This window comes from Nerophis lumbriciformis, linkage group LG03 (genome assembly GCF_033978685.3).
Source record: "Nerophis lumbriciformis linkage group LG03, RoL_Nlum_v2.1, whole genome shotgun sequence".
NCBI classification, from domain to species: Eukaryota; Metazoa; Chordata; class Actinopteri; order Syngnathiformes; family Syngnathidae; genus Nerophis; species Nerophis lumbriciformis.
In genome coordinates, this window is record NC_084550.2 from 63,278,177 (window position 1) to 63,297,786 (window position 19,610).

Sequence of the window (19,610 nt, forward strand, 5' to 3'; positions counted from 1 at the left end):
ATAGTGGGAGTGTTGCGTTCAAATGTCTACTAAGTACATCAATAGTAAGGATGGTGTGTTCAAGTGTTTACCAAGTAAAATGATAGTGTTGCATTCAAATGTCTACAAAGTACATTAAAAGTAAGAATGTTGTGTTCAAATGTTTACCAAGTAAAACATAAACAGGAGTGTTGCGTTCAAATGTCTACTAAGTAGATCAATAGTAAGAATGTTGCGTTCAAGTGTTTACCAAGTAAAACATTAACGAGACTGTTGCGTTCAAATGTCTATTAAGTACTTAATAGTAAGAATGTTGTGTTCAAGTGTTTACCAAGTAAAACATAAACAGGAGTGTTGCGTTCAAATGTGTTTTAAGTACATCAATAGTAAGAATGTTGCGTTCAAGTGTTTACCAAGTAAAACATTAACGAGATTGTTGCGTTCAAATGTCTATTAAGTACATAATAGTAAGAATGTTGTGTTCAAGTGTTTACCAAGTAAAACATATACAGGAGTGTTGCGTTCGAATTTGTTCAAGTGTTTACCATGTAAAATAATAGTGTTGCATTCAAATGTCTACTAAGTACATCAAGAGTAAGGATAGTGTGTTCAAGTGTTTACCAAGTAAAACATAAACAGGAGTGTTGCGTTCAAACGTGTTTTAAGTACATCAATAGTAAGAATGTTGCGTTCAAATGTTTACCAAGTAAAACATAAACAGGAGTGTTGCGTTCAAATGTCTACTAAGTAGATCAATAGTAAGAATGTTGCGTTCAAGTGTTTACCAAGTAAAACATTAATGAGATTGTTGCGTTCAAATGTCTATTAAGTACATAATAGTAAGAATGTTGTGTTCAAGTGTTTACCAAGTAAAACATATACAGGAGTGTTGCGTTCGAATGTGTATAAGTACATCAATAGTAAGAATGTTGTGTTCAAGTGTTTACCATGTAAAATAATAGTGGGAGTGTTGCGTTCAAATTTCTATTAAGTACATCAAGAGTAAGGATGGTGTTTTCAAGTGTTTACCAAGTAAAATAATAGTGTTGCATTCAAATGTCTACTAAGTACATTAAAAGTAAGAATGTTGTGTTCAAATGTTAACCAGGTAAAACATAAACAGGAGTGTTGCGTTCAAATGTCTACTAAGTAGATCAATAGTAAGAATGTTGCGTTCAAGTGTTTACCAAGTAAAACATTAACGAGACTGTTGCGTTCAAATGTCTATTAAGTACTTAATAGTAAGAATGTTGTGTTCAAGTGTTTACCAAGTAAAACATTAATGAGACTGTTGCGTTCAAATGTTTATTAAGTACATAATAGTAAGAATGTTGTGTTCAAGTGTTTACCAAGTAAAACATAAACAGGAGTATTGCGTTCAAATGTCTATTATACATCAATAGTAAGAATGTTGTGTTCAAGTGTTTACCATGTAAAATAATAGTGGGAGTGTTGCGTTCAAATGTCTATTAAGTACATCAATAGTAAGGATGGTGTGTTCAAGTGTTTACCAAGTAAAATAATAGTGTTGCATTCAAATGTCTACTAAGTACATTAAAAGTAAGAATGTTGTGTTCAAGTGTTTACCAAGTAAAACATTAACGAGATTGTTGCGTTCAAATGTCTATTAAGTACATCAGTAGTAAAAATGTTGCGTTCAAGTGTTTACCAATTAAAACATAAACGAGAGATGTGATGTTCATGCACGGTTCATTTTATGCACCAGTAAAAAAAAACATGGCAACACTTTAGTAAGGGGAACATATTCACCATTAATTAGTTGCTTATTAACATGCAAATTAGTAACATATTGGCTTTTAACTAGTCATTATTAAGTACTTATTAATGCCTTATTCGGCATGGCCTTATTATAACCCTAACCCTCTAACCCTGACCCTAACAAATAACTCTAAATGAAGTCTTTATTACTTAGAATATGTTCCCCATACTAAAGTGTTACCAAAAACATATAACTTTGTCTTGAATTTTTTTAAAAACAACATTTTATTTTTCACTAAAGAAGGGTTCGGTGAATGCGCATAAGAAACTGGTGGGGTTCGGTACCTCCAACAAGGTTAAGAACCACTGATATATCATTTTAAATGAATATGTCGCAAATGTAACACTAGGTTGAAATATTTCACAGTTTCTTTATAAGGCATCGCCACCGGTGAGTTGATTTAGAGGCGGTCGATCATTTGCGAGGGGGATCGAATTCTGCTTGGAGGTCAAGAAATGTGTCCGTTGGAAGCTGAGATCGAATCAATGCTGACTGGGAATCTTTGTTGGATTTCAGAAAGTCACCAAGCTCTCGTGGAGAACATTTGTATCAAGTATTAATGAGGCTGGATCTCTCATCTTATTTCAGTGGCTGGTGCTAAACACCAGGCCCGGCCCTAACCAATCTGGCGCCCTAGGCAAGATTTTAGGTGGCGCCCCCCCACATCGGCAGTGAAGTGTATATACTCACAAGAAACCGAATAGCTTTGTCTTTGACCTTTTTTTTACTTAAAGAAAGCAAATTAACAATCAGAATAGTTAACAAGATAAAAAAAAATATGAATAAATAAATGAATGCAAAAAATAAAAAATTAATATATGAAATACAATATTTTTTACATGCATATTGCTTAATTAACATTAATGATGTGCACTTTAACAACTAGGCTTACAACTATACCTAATATATAAAGGGGTGGAAAAGTGACTATTACCTGCAGGGCAAACATTAGCTAACCAGAAGGCAATAACAATGTAAACAAAAAACACCTGCTTAAAAGATCTAATACAAATGTCCCTGAGGAATGTAAGGTGGGAGTACTGTAATTACCTAACATTACATTATTATTTTCCATAACAATTTAGCCCCCTCCACAATATTAACCAGACGTTAAAACAGAACTAGCTATTTATTGATTAGCAATTGCCGAATCATGTAACATTAGCTTAATGCTAAAAAGCCAGGTTACTATCACATTCTGTAACAGACAAATAATTTCATGTAGGCTAACGTTACCTACCTGCTACCTCTGTCTTTTTCTCGTTTCTCCTCCTCTTCTTTTCTTTTTTTTCTTCCCTGGGCACCTGACAGTTTTGGCCGTTTTGACATCTTGTGTTGATTTTTTGATGTGGTGACGTCCAAAAAGAGTCATGATACGGGAAGGGAGGGGGCGCACCGTGCGGGGGGGGACGGGGGGGTTGGGGGGGGGGGGGGGGGGTCGTTGGGGCGTAATGTTGTAACAAATAATATTTCTATTATATAGGCTTTACTTTGCATTTTAATTAACGTGGGATTATTTTTTTGTATTTAGAAATAATAGTACCAACTTTTTTTTTTTTTTTCTCCAACATTTGTGGCACTGGCGTGGCGCCCCCTGATGGACGGCGCCCTTAGCATTTGCCTATACGGCCTATGCCACGGGCCGGCCCTGCTAAACACTAATATACACATACATAAACACATAGATCCACGTTTTTCAAAAGATGAACAGATATACGTAATTTAATCAGCATATATTATTAAGAATACGTTATACTGTCAATTCCTGTCAAATGAAAAGCATGTAGGCCTACTGTATGTCCACTTTTACCGTACAACTTTTTATCCCCCCCCCAAAAAATAGACAAAATTTAAGAATAACAAACATATTTTGGTTAATTACATGTGTCTTTTAACAGTGACATACTACAATATAGCTTTGTGCATTGTTCACTCATTTACCTTTATAACTCATTCAATGCTAACCAGTCGAGGCAGATGGCCGCCCCACACTGTTTAGTCCCCAAAAATACATGGTACTGTCACGACTTGGACTATGGCGTGGTTTGTTCTCCTGTGGTGCAAATGAACATATGGACCAGACATGGCGTGAAGGTGAAGACATTATTTATTTTACACTAACAAAGGAACAAAAAGCGCGCTCAAGGCGGAAGCACAAACTTGACTAACGAAACAAAAAGACTTGCACGTGGGCAAAAATCTATGGACATGAACAAAAGTCGCTAACTGTGGCATGAATAGAAAAAACTTACTTGACATGGCATGAAGTGCGCAGAGGTAAACAGAGTGAGAAGCAGAAAGTCAGGGGTATGATGTCGCCAGGGAGACTTCCTGGCAACAATGGGTTTAAATAATAGTGACATGATTAAAGACAGGTGCGTGAGTCGTGAGGGCAGGTGAAAACTAATGGGTTGCTATGGTGACAAACAAGAGTGCACAATGAGTCCAAACGTGGAACAGGTGAAACTAATGGGTAACCATGGAAACAAGACAAGGGAGTGAAAAGCCAGAAACTAAAGAGTCCAATAACTAAACTAAACAAAACATGATTACACAGACATGACAGGTACGGAGTTCTGTTGGGGCTCTTTGGGGGCCAAAAGTTTGGACACACCTTCTCATTCAATGCGTTTTCTTTATTTTCATGACTATTTACATTGTAGATTGTCACATCAAAACTATGAATGAACACATGTGGAGTTATGTACCGTATTTTTCGGAGTATAAGTCGCTCCGGAGTATAAGTCGCACCGGCCGAAAATGCATAATAAAGAAGGGAAAAAAAACCATATACTGTATAAGTCGCACTGGAGTATAAGTCGCATTTTTTGGGGAAATGTATTTGATAAAAGCCAACACCAAGAATAGACAATTGAAAGGCAATTTAAAATAAATAAAGAATAGTGAACAACAGGCTGAATAAGTGTACGTTATATGAGGCATAAATAACCAACTGGTATGTTAACGTAACATAACAACATTCAAATAACTATAACATATAGAACATGCTATACGTTTACCAAACAATCTGTCACTCCTAATCGCTAAATCCCATGAAATCTTATACGTCTAGTCTCTTACGTGTGTCATGTCTGTGTAATCATGTTTTGTTTTAGTCATGTTTTGTTTAGTTATTGGACTCTTTAGTTTCTGGCTTTTCACTCCCTTGTCTTGTTTCCATGATTACCCATTAGTTTCACCTGTTCCACGTTTGGACTCATTGTGCACTCTTGTTTGTCACCATAGCAACCCATTAGTTTTCACCTGTCACGTCACGCACCTGTTTCACGTTTTGAGTCATGCACCTGTTTTCGTTAATCATGTCTGTAGTATTTAAGTTCATTGTTTTTCAGTTTGTCTTTCTGGTGACATCCCCACATTTATGCTCTGCACATTTCTGACTCTTTTTTCATGTCCATCGTTCATGCTGCTCCTTTTTGTCCATGCCAAGTAAGTTTTGTTTATTAATGCTATAGTCTTTTGGTTTCATAGTTTGTTCTCCGCCACTGTGCGCGCTTTTCGTTTGTACTTTTTTTTGCTATAGTCTTTTGCTTTCATAGTTTGTTCTCTGCCACTGTGCGCGCTTTTTGTTTGTACTTTATTTTGATATATTAAATAAATCATGTATTTACATTCCCGTCTCGCCCGAGCCAACTTTCCGTTGCATTCCGGAAAAGCAAACACCCAGGACCAAGTCATGACAACGTGAATGACATAAAAAATATAATTTGATATTTTACGCTAATGTGTTAATCATTTCACACATAAGTCGCTCCTGGGGCCAAACTATGAAAAAACCTGCGACTTATGGTCCGAAAAATACGGTACTTAACAAAAAAAAGGTGGAATAACAGAAAACATGTTTTAAATTCTAGTTTCTTCAAAATAACCACCCTTTGCTCTGATTACTGCTTAGCACACTCTTGGCATTCTCCCGATGAGCTTCAAGCACACCAGTGAAGTGAAAACCATTTCAGGTGACTACCTCTTGAAGCTCGTGGAGAGAATGCCAAGAGTGTGCAGAGCAGTAATCCGAGCAAAGGGTGGCTATTTTGAAGAAACTAGAATTTAAAACATGTTTTCAGTAATTTCACCTTTTTTTGTTAAGCACATAACTCCACATGTGTTCATTCATAGTTTTGATGTGACAATCTACAATGTAAATAGTCATGAAAATAAAGAAAACTCATTGAAATGAGAAGGTGTGTCCAAACTTTTGGCCTAAACTGTATGTTAGGTGTGCTCTTTCCAATTCTTTATCTGTGAGCCGTGGCCTGCTCCCTCTGAGCTCCTTTTAAAGGATTTGGGAAACAAAACTGATTTATGTGATTGTGCTTGAGTCACACTGCCACTTAATTAATTAGATGTTAATGTTGATTTACTCAGTTGAGTATAGGAGGAGAAACAACTCAAATCCAGCGGAAAAATGGTTTTATTTATCTTTCTGTTCACTCAAATACAAAACATAATGTCCGTTTTTGCGAAGAAAAATCCATAAATCAACCGCACCGTTTTTAAGCCGCAGGGTCCAAAGCGTTGGGGGGGGAAAAATGCTTTTTGTTTTTTCCGAATGGCTGAAATATATAAGACACAAACAGCTCTGGTCAATGAGCCAAATAAACAGAAAAAACAAAACAAAAATAAATTTACCTGATTTTGTTCCAAAATTTTTTATTTTTCTCAATACTGGAGACGAAAATCGATGTCAAACGCGATGCGCCACTCTTTCGACACATTTCAGTTCGAGGTGTCACTCTTGGGCGGAAAGAGGTGCTTCCTGATAAACAATTTGGTTTTGTTTGTTTGGTTTTATTTGCTTTGTCTTGTGTGTTTTGTTTTTCCTCTGTTTGTTATGTGTTTTGGCTGGTGTTATTTTTGGAAAATAATTACTAAAAAAAATAAATATATATATATATATATATATATATATATAGGGCTTCACGGTGGCAGAGGGGTTAGTGCATCTGCCTCACAATACGAAGGTCCTGAGTAGTCTTGGGTTCAATCCCGGGCTCGGGATCTTTCTGTGTGGAGTTTGCATGTCCTCCCCCTGACTGCGTGGGTTCCCTCCGGGTACTCCGGCTTCCTCCCACCTCCAAAGACATGCACCTGGGGATAAGTTGATTGGCAACACTAAATTGGCCCTAGTGTGTGGATGTGAGTGTGAATGTTGTCTGTCTATCTGTGTTGGCCCTGCGATGAGGTGGCGACTTGTCCAGGGTGTACCCTGCCTTCCGCCCGATTGTAGCTGAGATAGGCTCCAGCGCCCCCCGCGACCCCGAAGGGAATAAGCGGTAGAAAATGGATGGATGAATATATATATATATATATATATATATATATATATATATATATATATTTATATATATATACATATATATATGCATATATATGCATATATATATATATATATATATATATATATATATATGTATATATATATATGTATATATATTATATATATATCCATCCATCCATCCATTTCTATCGCTTATTCCCTTCGGGGTCGCGGGGGGCGCTGGAGCCTATCTCAGCTATATATATATATATATGTATATATATATATATATATATATATATTTACCTTGAAAATCATTTGTTTACCTTGAAAATCATTTTTAACCTTGAAAATCATGTTTTAACTTAAAAAAAAAAATTTTTTTAATTTTTTTAACTTTTTTTTTAAAAAATTAAATTTTTTAAATTTTTTTTTTAAATTTTAAATTTTCAAAAATATTTTTAATTTTTTTTTTTTAAATTTAAAAATGTTTTTAAAAAATTTAATTTTTTTAAAAAAAATTTAATTTTTTTTTAATTTTTAAAAATTTTTTTTAAATTTTTTAAATTAAATTTTTTTTTTAATTTTTTTTTAAATTTTTTAATTTTTTTAAAACATTTTTAAAATATTTTTAATATTTTTAAAAATGTTTTTAATTCTTTTAATTTTTTTTTATTTTTTCAACTTTTTTAACTTTTTTTTAACTTTTTAAAAAAAATGTTACCCTAACCCTAATCTTAATTAACCCTAACCCTAACCCTAACCCTAACCCTAACTTTTTTTTAACTTTTTAAAAATTTTTTTACCCTAACCCTAATCTTAACCCTAACCCTAACCTTAACCCTAATCTTAACCCTAACCCTAACCCTAATCTTAACCCTAACCCTAACCCTAACCCTAGCCTTAACCCTAACCCTAACCCTAACCCTAATCCTAACCCTAACCCTAACCCTAACCCTAACCCTAAAAAAAAAAAAGTTAATTGTTAAAACTGTTTAAATAAATGATATAAAGCATAATAGTAATGTCATCATATTGTTGACCTCTTCCCAAAAGGGTGACAACACTGGGCAGGTGTTGTAGAATTTCCAATTTTGTCTTGAACGCAACTCAGAAGTTACGTGATGACGTCATGTCCGTACGTCGCTCCCACTCTCGGACGTCTCCTGCATCTTCGGCGAGCTAAGTTGCTAAGTGCTAGCTAAGTCGCTAAGTGCTGCACGAGCGGACATCACAAACATCAGCAGACTTTGGTAGGAGGAAACAACAACAACAACAACATTCTCTCGGGTGTCCGCGTCGGGCCGTCGGCATGGCTCTGCAAGGCCCGCAGGAGCTCGGGGAGCCGGTGGAAGAGCCGGAGGATGTGGACGACAACGACGCTAGTAGTGTCTCACCGGCCGAGGAGATGACGCTGCCAGCCGGGCCTGGGGGCGACGAGGAGCCGGCGGGGACCGTGCTGCTGCCCTGGGACCGCTTCTCGGCCTGGCTGCACTGCATCTGCGTGGTGGGCTTCGACCTGGAGCTGGGACAGGCTGTGGAGGTGAGGGAGACCCGCTTAGGTCGGAAAAGTCCAGAACAACATGGCTCTAAAAGTTTCTCTATATTTGGGGATCCGGCTATTTCCCGGACTAGAGACCCTACTGCCCCTTTAAGCTGTTCACTTATTGCTTATTAACAGTTAAATATACCCCCGCCACCCCAAAAGGGACACGCGGTATAAAATGGATGGATATACCAGTGTTTCTTTAGTTTTTAATTGTTTTTTTGTTCATTTTTTTTATAAACCTTTATTTATAATATGCAACATTCACATATAAGCAAATAAATAATAACTAGAAGAGGCAATTCCTGGAGGAATTGTGTGTGAATGCTCTAATGCTGAAGTAGAAGTGAAATGCTGACAGAATGTAGTATGAATGTAAGAATAGTTTCAATGTTTGAATAGGTTGAAAAATGTGGGAATTGTGCAACTTGGAAAAATGTCCCATTCATTTCAATTAGGGCTGCAACTAACAACTAATTTGATAATCGATCAATCTTTCGATTATTACTTCGGTTAATCGATTAATAATCGGATAAAAGAGACAAACTACATTTCTATCCGTTCCAGTATTTTATTGGAAAAAAAACCCAGCATACTGGCACCATGTTCTTTCAACTTGCCAAATAAAACAAGGAAAATGTTACAAAAATGTTTTTTTTTTATTTTTATAAAATGCACCATTGTCATGCATAATAGCAATAATTTTGCTTGGGGGAATTTTAAACCTGGCTACTACCTATTCCAACCATTCTGCAATGTTAGACGCTGAATGTCTTTCCTCTAGTGCAGGGGTGTCAAACTCAAATACGGAGTGGGCCAAAATTTAAAACTGAACAAAGTCGCGGGCCAAGGTGGAACAAATTAACCTTTTAATAGGGACCCAAACAAGTTTTGCATTAAATATTGAACAAGCAAGGCTTATATAACTTTATAGTGACATGCAAAATCCAGTTTCAAATAATAATAATTAAAAAACATCAATGGCATATCAAATACAATTTAAATAAAAATTGAATGCCTCTTTTCTATTTGCAGCCTTCTGAGGTAAATATCAACATTAACTTTTTCCACAGGCTAATAAATTTGAAAATAAAATAATGAATAAACCAACCATTCAGGACTTTAAACTGCTCAGTTTGCAACACACTGATCTAATCTGATGTGCCCAAGCCAGATACCTGCCATCTTTTCTTGGATGCTAGTTCATTAATGTCGGGGCTCAGGCTTTGAGCTGAGGCAACCCTCATTATCGAACAAAGGTGTTCATCGGTCATTATATCTCGTATTCCACAGTCTTGGGGGCGTGCCTTACAGGCACTGCTTTTAACGTCCTCTACGAGCTGTCGTCACGTCCGCTTTTCATCCCTTCTAACAACGTGCCCGCCCAGTCACAAGATATGAGCAGCTTCTGTACGCACACACGTAAATGTAACGCATACTTCATCAACAGCGATACAGTTTACACTGAGAGTGGCCATATAAGCAACTTTAACATTGTTAGAAATACACGCCACAGTGTGAATCCACACCAAACAAGAATGACAAACACATTTCGGGAGAACATCCGCACAGTAACATAACATAAACACAACAGAACAAATACCCAGAATCCTTTGCAGCACTAACTCACACACACACACACACACACTTTGTAGCGTCCCGGAAGAGTTAGTGCCACCATCAGTCAATGCAGCCGCTCGCTGTGGTGTGCACACCTTCCTTTGTACCAAGTCACTAATGCTGGCTTGTTTCTTTCTGAAATGAGAGAAACCATATAATGAACATACACAGTAGCATAATTTACATGTAACTCAATACATACCTAGTTGATTGAATTAATAATTTCTGACGTAAAAGGCAAATACGTCACCACATTAAAAAAAACAAGCTAAATGAAATAAATGGACATTGGGGGTGCAGCATACACCAATAATAACACAGAAATGTAACTCATCAGATCAGAACTGAATCAGATATTGTAACACGTTTCTGTTGTGAATAATAAAGGATTCATTTTAGACTGCCTCTGAATAATAGCATGAAATATTCCAGTACCTTCATAACGTTATACTAAAGCGTCACTCAAATCTAGAATAGAATATATCTTTATTGTCATTGTACATTGTTCAACGAAATTGTAAGCAAAACTAATTTAGTGCAAATTCATAACACATAAAACCATAAGAACATAGATAAATACATAAAAATAGCAAGCACACAGCTCACATGCACAGTCATTATTGTCGTCTTGCTCTCGGGTAAAAAGTGTTCTTAAAGGGGAACATTATCACAATTTCAGAAGGGTTAAAACCATTAAAAATCAGTTCCCAGTGGCTTATTTTATTTTTCGAAGTTTTTTTCAAAATTTTACCCATCATGCAATATCCCTAAAAAAAGCTTCAAAGTGCCTGATTTTAACCATCGTTATATACACCCGTCCATTTTCCTGTGACGTCACATAGTGAAGCCAATACAAACAAACATGGCGCATAGAACAGCAAGCTATAGCGACATTAGCTCGGATTCAGACTCGGATTTCAGCGGCTTAAGCGATTCAACAGATTACGCATGTATTGAAACGGATGGTTGTAGTGTGGAGGCAGGTAGCGAAAAGGAAATTGAAGAAGAAACTGAAGCTATTGAGCCATATCGGTTTGAACCGTATGCAAGCGAAACCGACGAAAACGACACGACAGCCAGCGACACGGGAGAAAGCGAGGACGAATTCGGCGATCGCCTTCTAACCAACGATTGGTATGTGTTTGTTTGGCATTAAAGGAAACTAACAACTATGAACTAGGTTTACAGCATATGAAATACATTTGGCAACAACATGCACTTTGAGAGTGCCCAATTTTCATCAATTAATATATTCTGTAGACATACCCTCATCCGCGCTCTTTTCCTGAAAGCTGATCTGTCCAGTTTTGGAGTTGATGTCAGCAGGCCAGGGAAGCTAGGGTCGATAGGGGGTTTAGCTCGCTCGTCTGCGGGAACAAACTGCCGCCATTGCTTGCCGTGCTACCGAGGTCCTTTGTCCCTGAATTGCTCACACACTCCGGCAGATTCAATGGGGGTCTGGCGGCAGATTTCTTTGACTTTATCGTTGGAAATGCATCTGCTTTGAGTGTCGCAGGATATCCACACATTCTTGCCATCTCTGTCGTAGCATAGCTTTCGTCGGTAAAGTGTGCGGAACTAACGTCCAATTTCTTGCCACTTTCGCATCTTTGGGCCACTGGTGCAACTTGAATCCGTCCCTGTTCGTGTTGTTACACCCTCCGACAACACACCGACGAGGCATGATGTCTCCAAGTTACGGAAAACAGTCGAAAAAACGGAAAATAACAGAGCTGATTTGACTCGGTGTTTGAGAAAATGGCGGATTGCTTCCCGATGTGACGCCACGTCGTGACGTCATCGCTCCGAGAGCGAATATTAGAAAGGCGTTTAATTTCACCAAAATTCACCCATTTAGAGTTCGGAAATCGGTTAAAAAAATATATCGTCTTTTTTCTGCAACATCAAGGTATATATTGACGCTTACATAGGTCTGGTGATAATGTTCCCCTTTAAAAAAAACAAAAAAACGTAGCCTCAGCGCATGCGCATAGCATAGATCCAACGAATCGATGACTAAATCAATTGCCAACTATTTTTATAATCGAATTTAATCGATTAGTTGTTGCAGCCTTAGTAATAAGTAACATATATATTTTTATGTTATATCATTTTGCTCTATTTTTTAATTATTGCTGCTTATTGTACAATGTACTTTCTCCAATCCTTTTAGTGACTTTTTCTTTATTATAAACAATTAGCAACTAATCTAGCATCTTTTTCGGGTGTTATTGGAGACTGTACTCATATTTAGAGACTCTTTACTTCTGTTGCTTGTCTTTGGCTGCCACATTTTTGGTGCATCACTACTAAGTCAATAGTGCTTAAATAAGAGGCTGTATATCCATTCATACATCCTATTATTTTCATTTGTTTACACGTAAAAAACCCTCTTTGAAGTGTGGTGACTTTTATTTTGTGGGCCGCCACGATCACTTACACCAGGGGTGCTCACACTTTTTCTGCAGGCGAGCTACTTTTCAATTGATCAAGTCGTGGGGATCTACCTCATTCATATATATAATTTATATTTACTTATTTATGAAATATATGTTTTTGTTAACAAGTTAAAGGTGTTTAATGATAATGCAAGCATGTTTAACACATATAGTTAATATTGTTAATACATTAAAGGTGTTTAATGATACAAGTATGTTTAATACATATAGTTAATATTGTTAACAAGTTAAAGGTGTTTAAAGATAATGCAAGCATGTTTAACACATATAGTTAATATTGTTAATACATTAAAGGTGTTTAAAGATAATGCAAGCATGTTTAACACATAGAGTTAATATTGTTAACAAGTTAAAGGTGGTTAAAAATAATACAAGCATGTTTAACACAAATAGTTAATATCGTTAACAACTTAAAGGTGGTTAAAGATAATACAAGCATGTTTAACACATATACCGGTAGTTAATATTGTTAACAACTTAAAGGTGGTTAAAGATAATACAAGCATGTTTAACACATATAGTTAATATTGTTAACAAGTTAAAGGTGGTTAAAGATAATACAAGCATGTTTAACACATATAGATTCCTTTCTTTCATGAAGACAAGAATATAAGTTGGTGTATTACCTGATTGTGATAACTTGCATTGATTGGAATCAGACAGTGGTGATGATAATGTCCGCATTTTCGAATGGAGGAGAAAAAAAGTCCTCCTTTCTGTCCAATACAACATGAAAGTGGTTGGTTTTTGGCATCTTATTTGTCCAGCTTCCGTACTCCTTTGTATACACTTTACAAGAAATACATTGTCGGCAAACTCCGTAGCTTGCTAGCTTGTGCACGCCAGCTTTCTGAGACTCTTATTTTGGTAGCGCAGGCAGGATGAAGCAGAGCTTTTATTGTGCAACTGTGCAGTCGGTCTTTGGAGTTTTGACGACAGGTACGGCGCCAGAGTCTGTTGAAATAAAGTGTTTCTCGCCTTCCAGTCGGTAATTTTAATGAGCTGGCAGCAGCCAGCGTCATCTCAGAAGACCCTCGGGGGCCGTGAATGTCAATCAAGTGACGAAAGTGACGTCATAGTGAAGATTTATAATCGCTCATTTTTAGGACTATTTTTTTAATGCCTGGCTGGTGATCGACTGACACACCCTCCGAGATCGACCGGTAGATCGCGATCAACGTAATGAGCACCCCTGACTTACACTTAGGGCAGGGGTCGGCAACCCGCGGCTCCGGAGCCGCATGCGGCTCTTTGATCACTCTGATGCGGCTCAGCAGCTTTCTTGCCGACCCCCCCGATTTTCCCGGGAAACTTCCGGATTTCAGTGCCTCTCGCAGGAAACTCCCGGGATTAATATTCTCCGATTTTCACCCTTACAATTATAATAAGGGCGTGCCATAAGTGTACAGTATTTAGCGCCCTCTACAATCTGTATTAACAGCGTGCCAGCCCAGCCCCTTGTTATACAGTATGCATCTTCTGCTTGCACACGTACGTGACAGCAAGTCATACTTGGTCAACAGCCCCACAGGTTACACTGATGGTGGCCATATAGAACAACTTTAACACTCTTACTAATAATGCGCCACACTTTGAACCAAAACCAAACAAGAATGACAAACACATTTTGGGAGAACATCTGCACCTTAACACAACAAAAACACAACAAAACAAATACCCAGAATCCCATGCAGCCCTGAGTCTTCCGGGCTACATTATACACCCCTGCTACCACCAAACCCCGCCCCCACCCCAACCCTGCTCCCTCACACATCAACCCCAACTTAAATAAATAAATATATTGTCATTTGTAAGTTACACGTAAGTGTGATTTAAACAAGAATAGCTAAATAAATACATTTATATATATAAAAAAAATGGGTATTTCTGTCTGTCATTCCGTCGTACATTTTTTTTCCCTTTTACGGAAGGTTTTTTGTAGAGAATAAATGATGAAAAAAACACTTAATTGAACGGTTTAAAAGAGGAGAAAACACGAAAATAGAATATTTAACAAATTGGACCAAGCTTTATTTCTAACAAAGACAAATCAGTATTTCTTCTAGATTTTCCAGAACAAAAATTTTAAAAGAAATTCAAAATACTTTGAAATAAGATTTAAATTTGATTCTACAGATTTTCTAGATTTGCCAGAATAATTTTTTTGAATTTTAATCATAGTAAGTTTGAAGAAATGTTTCACAAATATTCTTCGTCGAAAAAAACAGAACATAAAATATTTATTATTCTTTACAATAAAAAATAAATAAATTTACTTGAACATTGATTTAAATTGTCAGGAAAGAAGAGGAAGAAATTTAAAAGGTAAAAAGGTATATGTGTTTAAAAATCCTAAAATCATTTTTAAGGTTGTATTTTTTTTCTAAAATTGTATTTCTAAAAGTAATAAGAAGCAAAGTAAAAAAATAAATGAATGTATTTAAACAAGTGAAGACCAAGTCTTTAAAATATTTTCATGGATTTTCAAATTCTATTTGAATTTTGTCTCTTTTAGAATTAAAATGTCAAGCAAAGCGAGACCAGCTTGCTAGTAAATAAATGACATTTAAAAAATAGAGGCATCTCACTGGTAAGTGCTGCTCTTTGAGCTATTTTTAGAACAGGCCAGCGGGCGACTGATCTGGTCCTTACGGGCTACCTGGTGCCCGCGGGCACCGCGTTGGTGACCCCTGCCCTAGTATATACAATAATATAAACCAAGTCATTGTATTTCATTTAGGATTATTTCATATCTTCATTTAAATAAAAATATATTTTAATCTTTTTTAGATACAGTCAATAAATAATGTGAACATGTATCATAACATGGAAATCTAAGAGAACGTGTTGTGGATGATTGTGGACTGGGAATTTTTTGTATTTTATTTTTTTACACATTTTTATAAAAAAAAAAAAAAAAAGAAAAAAAAAAGTTTTTCTGACATATTACATTTTAGACGATTTCTCTTCTTAGTTATTATTTCTCCGGCTGTAGAAAAGACCCGCTCACAGGGCACAGAGGAGGCGTCAGTGCGACACAGCTCGCGTATCGGTCACGTGACCAAAACAGCTCATGATCGGTCACGTGACTTTCTAAAAGCGGTACGCGCACCGACACAGGGTTTTGCTCTATGAGCTCGACGCATGCGCCGATGCATCGGTGTTGCCGGACCCATCACTACTACATAGCACAAAGCAAAAAAAAAAAACTTTGTATGCAGTGTTATTTCATTTTAAATTTCATAAACATTTTGTGGCTCCCATTGTTTTCTTTAATTTGTGAAACTGGTCAAAATGGCTCTTTGACTGGTAAAGGTTGCCGACCCCTGGCTTAGGGGAAACCCTGCAGCTATTAAAACGTCTAAATTCAGCATTTCCTCAAATAGCAAATATGTTCAACACGGTAAGCGATTAGGCCACTAGTCTGCAGGACGATGAGAGGAGAAGCAGGACAAGAGCCATCAGATCTGCATGGAGTATTAAGCTAATAAATGCGTTAGTCTCAGTAAAGTGCTGGAAAATGTGCGTTTAATCAAATGGAATAATGACACGTTGACAAGCATTGTTCTGTTTGATATACATTAAAGTAGACAAGGCAATTCAAAGAGCTGCACAGAAAATGACAAGAAGGCAAAACAAAAATGACAATAATGATAAAAATGGAAAACATAAAATATCAAAGAGTGTAGATGAAATACATTTAATTGTCATATGCACAATTAAAAGTGCTGGATTTAACAAGTGCTCATGTAGAGGCCTGTCTCACAGCTTTAGGAATACTGTTGCATATTTTATGAGCGTAAAACTGAAACCCAACCTCACCATGTTTGGTTTGAGTCATGTTGTGCATGGTTATCCCCCCCAAAATGCTTAGGTTTCAGGGGTGTCAAAATGTTTTTTTTAAATTTCCAATGAATCGCGATTCTTATTTCTAACGATTCTTAATCGATTCAAAAATTGAATTACATTTTTAACCTATTGTTACTATAGTTCGCTTCTCTTTCTTCCCCTCCATTTATCTGTTTTCTTTTGTATTTCAAGTTATCATTACATATATATATATTGTTGCATTTGAAGAACTGTATTGTTGATAATAGAGGTAAATTATTATTATTCATTATCAATAGTGCTATTTCTATTGGTATTTGTATTGGTCAAATTATAGTGTAATAATAATGTTCATTGTCATTTCTGTATTATTATTTATTTCAATAATTGCTTCTTTGCTATCACTTTTACTCATACTTGCCAACCTTGAGACCTCCGATTTCGGGAGGTGGGGGTGGCTGGGGGCGTGGTCGGAGGTGGGGCGGGGGGGCGTGGTTAAGAGGGGAGGAGTATATTTACAGCTAGAATTCCCCAAGTCAAGTATTTCATATATATATATATATATATATATATATATAAGAAATACTTGACTTTCAGTGAATTCTATATATATATATATATATATATATATATATATATATATATATGTATTTATTTTATTATATATATGTATATATATATATATATATATATAAAAAATACTTGAATTTCAGTGTTCATTTATTTACACATATACACACACAACACTCATCTACTCATTGTTGAGTTAAGGGTTGAATTGTCCATCCTTGTTCTATTCTCTGTCACTATTTTTCTAACCGTGCTGAACACCCTCTCTGATGATGCATTCTGCTTCGTCTCCTTGTTGTGTGCGCAGTTGTGCACTGCACTCTCTAAAAGCCGTAGATGTTATTGTCACATATGCATGTACAGTAGATGGCAGTATTGTCCTGTTTAAGAATGTCACAACATTGCTGTTTACGGCAGACAAACTGCTTTACGGTAGACGAAAATGTGACTGCTGTTGTTGTGTGTTGTTGCCGTGCTGGGAGGACGTTAATGAAACTGCCTAACAATAAACCTGGAGGGTCGTGGCCTCCAGCTCCGCCTGAATTTCGGGAGATTTTCGGGAGAAAATTTGTCCCGGGAGGTTTTCGGGAGAGGCGCTGAATTTCGGGAGTCTCCCGGAAAATCCGGGAGGGTTGGCAAGTATGCTTTTACTACCATATTTGTACATATCCTATTTGCTGATGTTGCTCTATTGTTGTTGTTATTGGTATTGTTGTGTTTGTTTTTGTTGTTGTTGTTGTCTCTTTATCTTATCCCCCTCTTGTCCCCGCAATTTCCCCCTCTGTCTTCCTTTTTTTCTCTTTCTATCCCCTCCTGCTCCGGCCCGGCTGCACCAAATAATAATATAAATGCATTTAATAAAGTCAAATAGAAATAAGGCAACAAGAGAAGTATCCCACACTTCTCTTTTCTAATGTAATTGTGTGCAGCAGATATAGATAATCTACATCTGCAATATGATTTGCCTGAGATGCTGGACAGGACAAGGAAAAAAAAGAATTACATTTTTTTGTTGTTGTTCTGTCCTGTCCAGCCACTCAGACAAATCATATAGTTGATGTCAATGATCTATATCTGCTGGACACATTTACTTTAGAAAATATAAGTGTTGGATACTTCTCTTGTTGCATTATTTCTATTTGACTTTATTAAATGTTTGGGTAGAATTTTATTAAACAAAACTAGTTTTCTTTTAAGTAATACAGACATTTATCAGAGCTGTTTATCTATTTTATCGATTTTATTAATCATAGAACTGGCACCGAAAGCAGACTTCATGTAAAGTAACTATATTCAAATAGTCTATACAAATATATGTGTACGTATTATATGTCTGTAATGGATATATAATTAATAATTCATATAATGGATATTAAGAGTATGTGAAAGTTTGACTTCTACATTGTTTACGTCCGTGACAACCTTCTGAAAGTTTTGTAATCGATCAGAAATATCAAGCAGCTAAATTTCGCCAAACATGAATAAGTGCGGAGAGAATTTTGCATTTTTCCCATCAGGCTTTGTAATGGATTTAAATGGGTGTAATTTAGTTTTGTTTTTTTATGGTGCATGGGCGTTTTTTATAATGTCCACAACGTTCAGTGAGCAGGTTGTACGTGTGACCGTGTCTGTTGACATTTTGTATTGGTAGGATTATTGATTTAGTTTTTTGCATCATGACTAGGGATGTTCCGATCCGATATTTGGATCGGATCGGCCGCCGATATTTGCAAAAAAATGCGTATCGGCAAGGCATGGGAAAATGCCGATCCAGATCCAGTTAAAAAAAAGCTCCGCTCCGTGTTTTCCAACGCACCTATTTAAATAATACATTCCACTTTTCTGCTGCTCCCTATAATTTCCGTTCCGCATTTTCCAGCACACCTTCAACACATCCACACGTCTGTGGATTCTCACGCAGTTGCTTTTAGCTGCTGGCATTACATGACAGGCTCTTCTCACTCTTTCCTGTGTCTCCCTCTCACAGACAGCAAGTGCACCTTCTTACACACGTCACATACTGTCACGACATACGTCACATACTGTCACGTCATACGTCACATACTGTCACGTCATACGTCACATACGTATACGTCCTCCCCGAGCAGAGAGGTAGCAGCATGGCTAACGTTAGCTGTGATGCTAGCGCAGCCGTGTGACCAACGTTCTCTCTAAGGTGCGCGCTTGTGCAATTGCGCACTGTTTAAGCGTCCTCTGCGCATAGCAATTATATACCACGCACAAAATCAAATAAAAAAAATAAGCGCATAACAATTTTCGACACACCAACACAACAGAGAAAACAGTTTTCGTCATCATTGTTCAAATATTGTAACGTCTGTCGAGACGCTTATCTCCATTCGGTGCCACACGTCCACACCATCAAAATGCCGAGGCAAAAATTTCCAGATCAACACCGTATGAAAAAATTAGTGATTTTTTTAGTTGTGATTTCCTTCTCTGCATGAAAGTTTAAAAGTAGCATATATTAATGCAGTATGAAGAAGAATGTTTTAATGTAGACATGCAAGCCTTGAAAGAAAATTTTGA

The 19,610-nt window shown here is 36.7% G+C and overlaps 1 protein-coding gene across 1 annotated transcript in view; it reads left to right on the plus strand.

Annotated features, from left to right (window-relative positions):
• Positions 1-8,113: 8,113 nt before the first annotated feature.
• dennd6a (DENN/MADD domain containing 6A) overlaps positions 8,114-19,610 on the plus strand; it is a 74,076-nt gene continuing 62,579 nt past the window's right edge. The window contains exon 1 of the mRNA XM_072912869.1: positions 8,114-8,580. Coding sequence (XP_072768970.1) covers positions 8,350-8,580 — 231 coding nt within the window. The 5' untranslated portion in view covers positions 8,114-8,349. The remainder of the gene's footprint in view (positions 8,581-19,610) is intronic.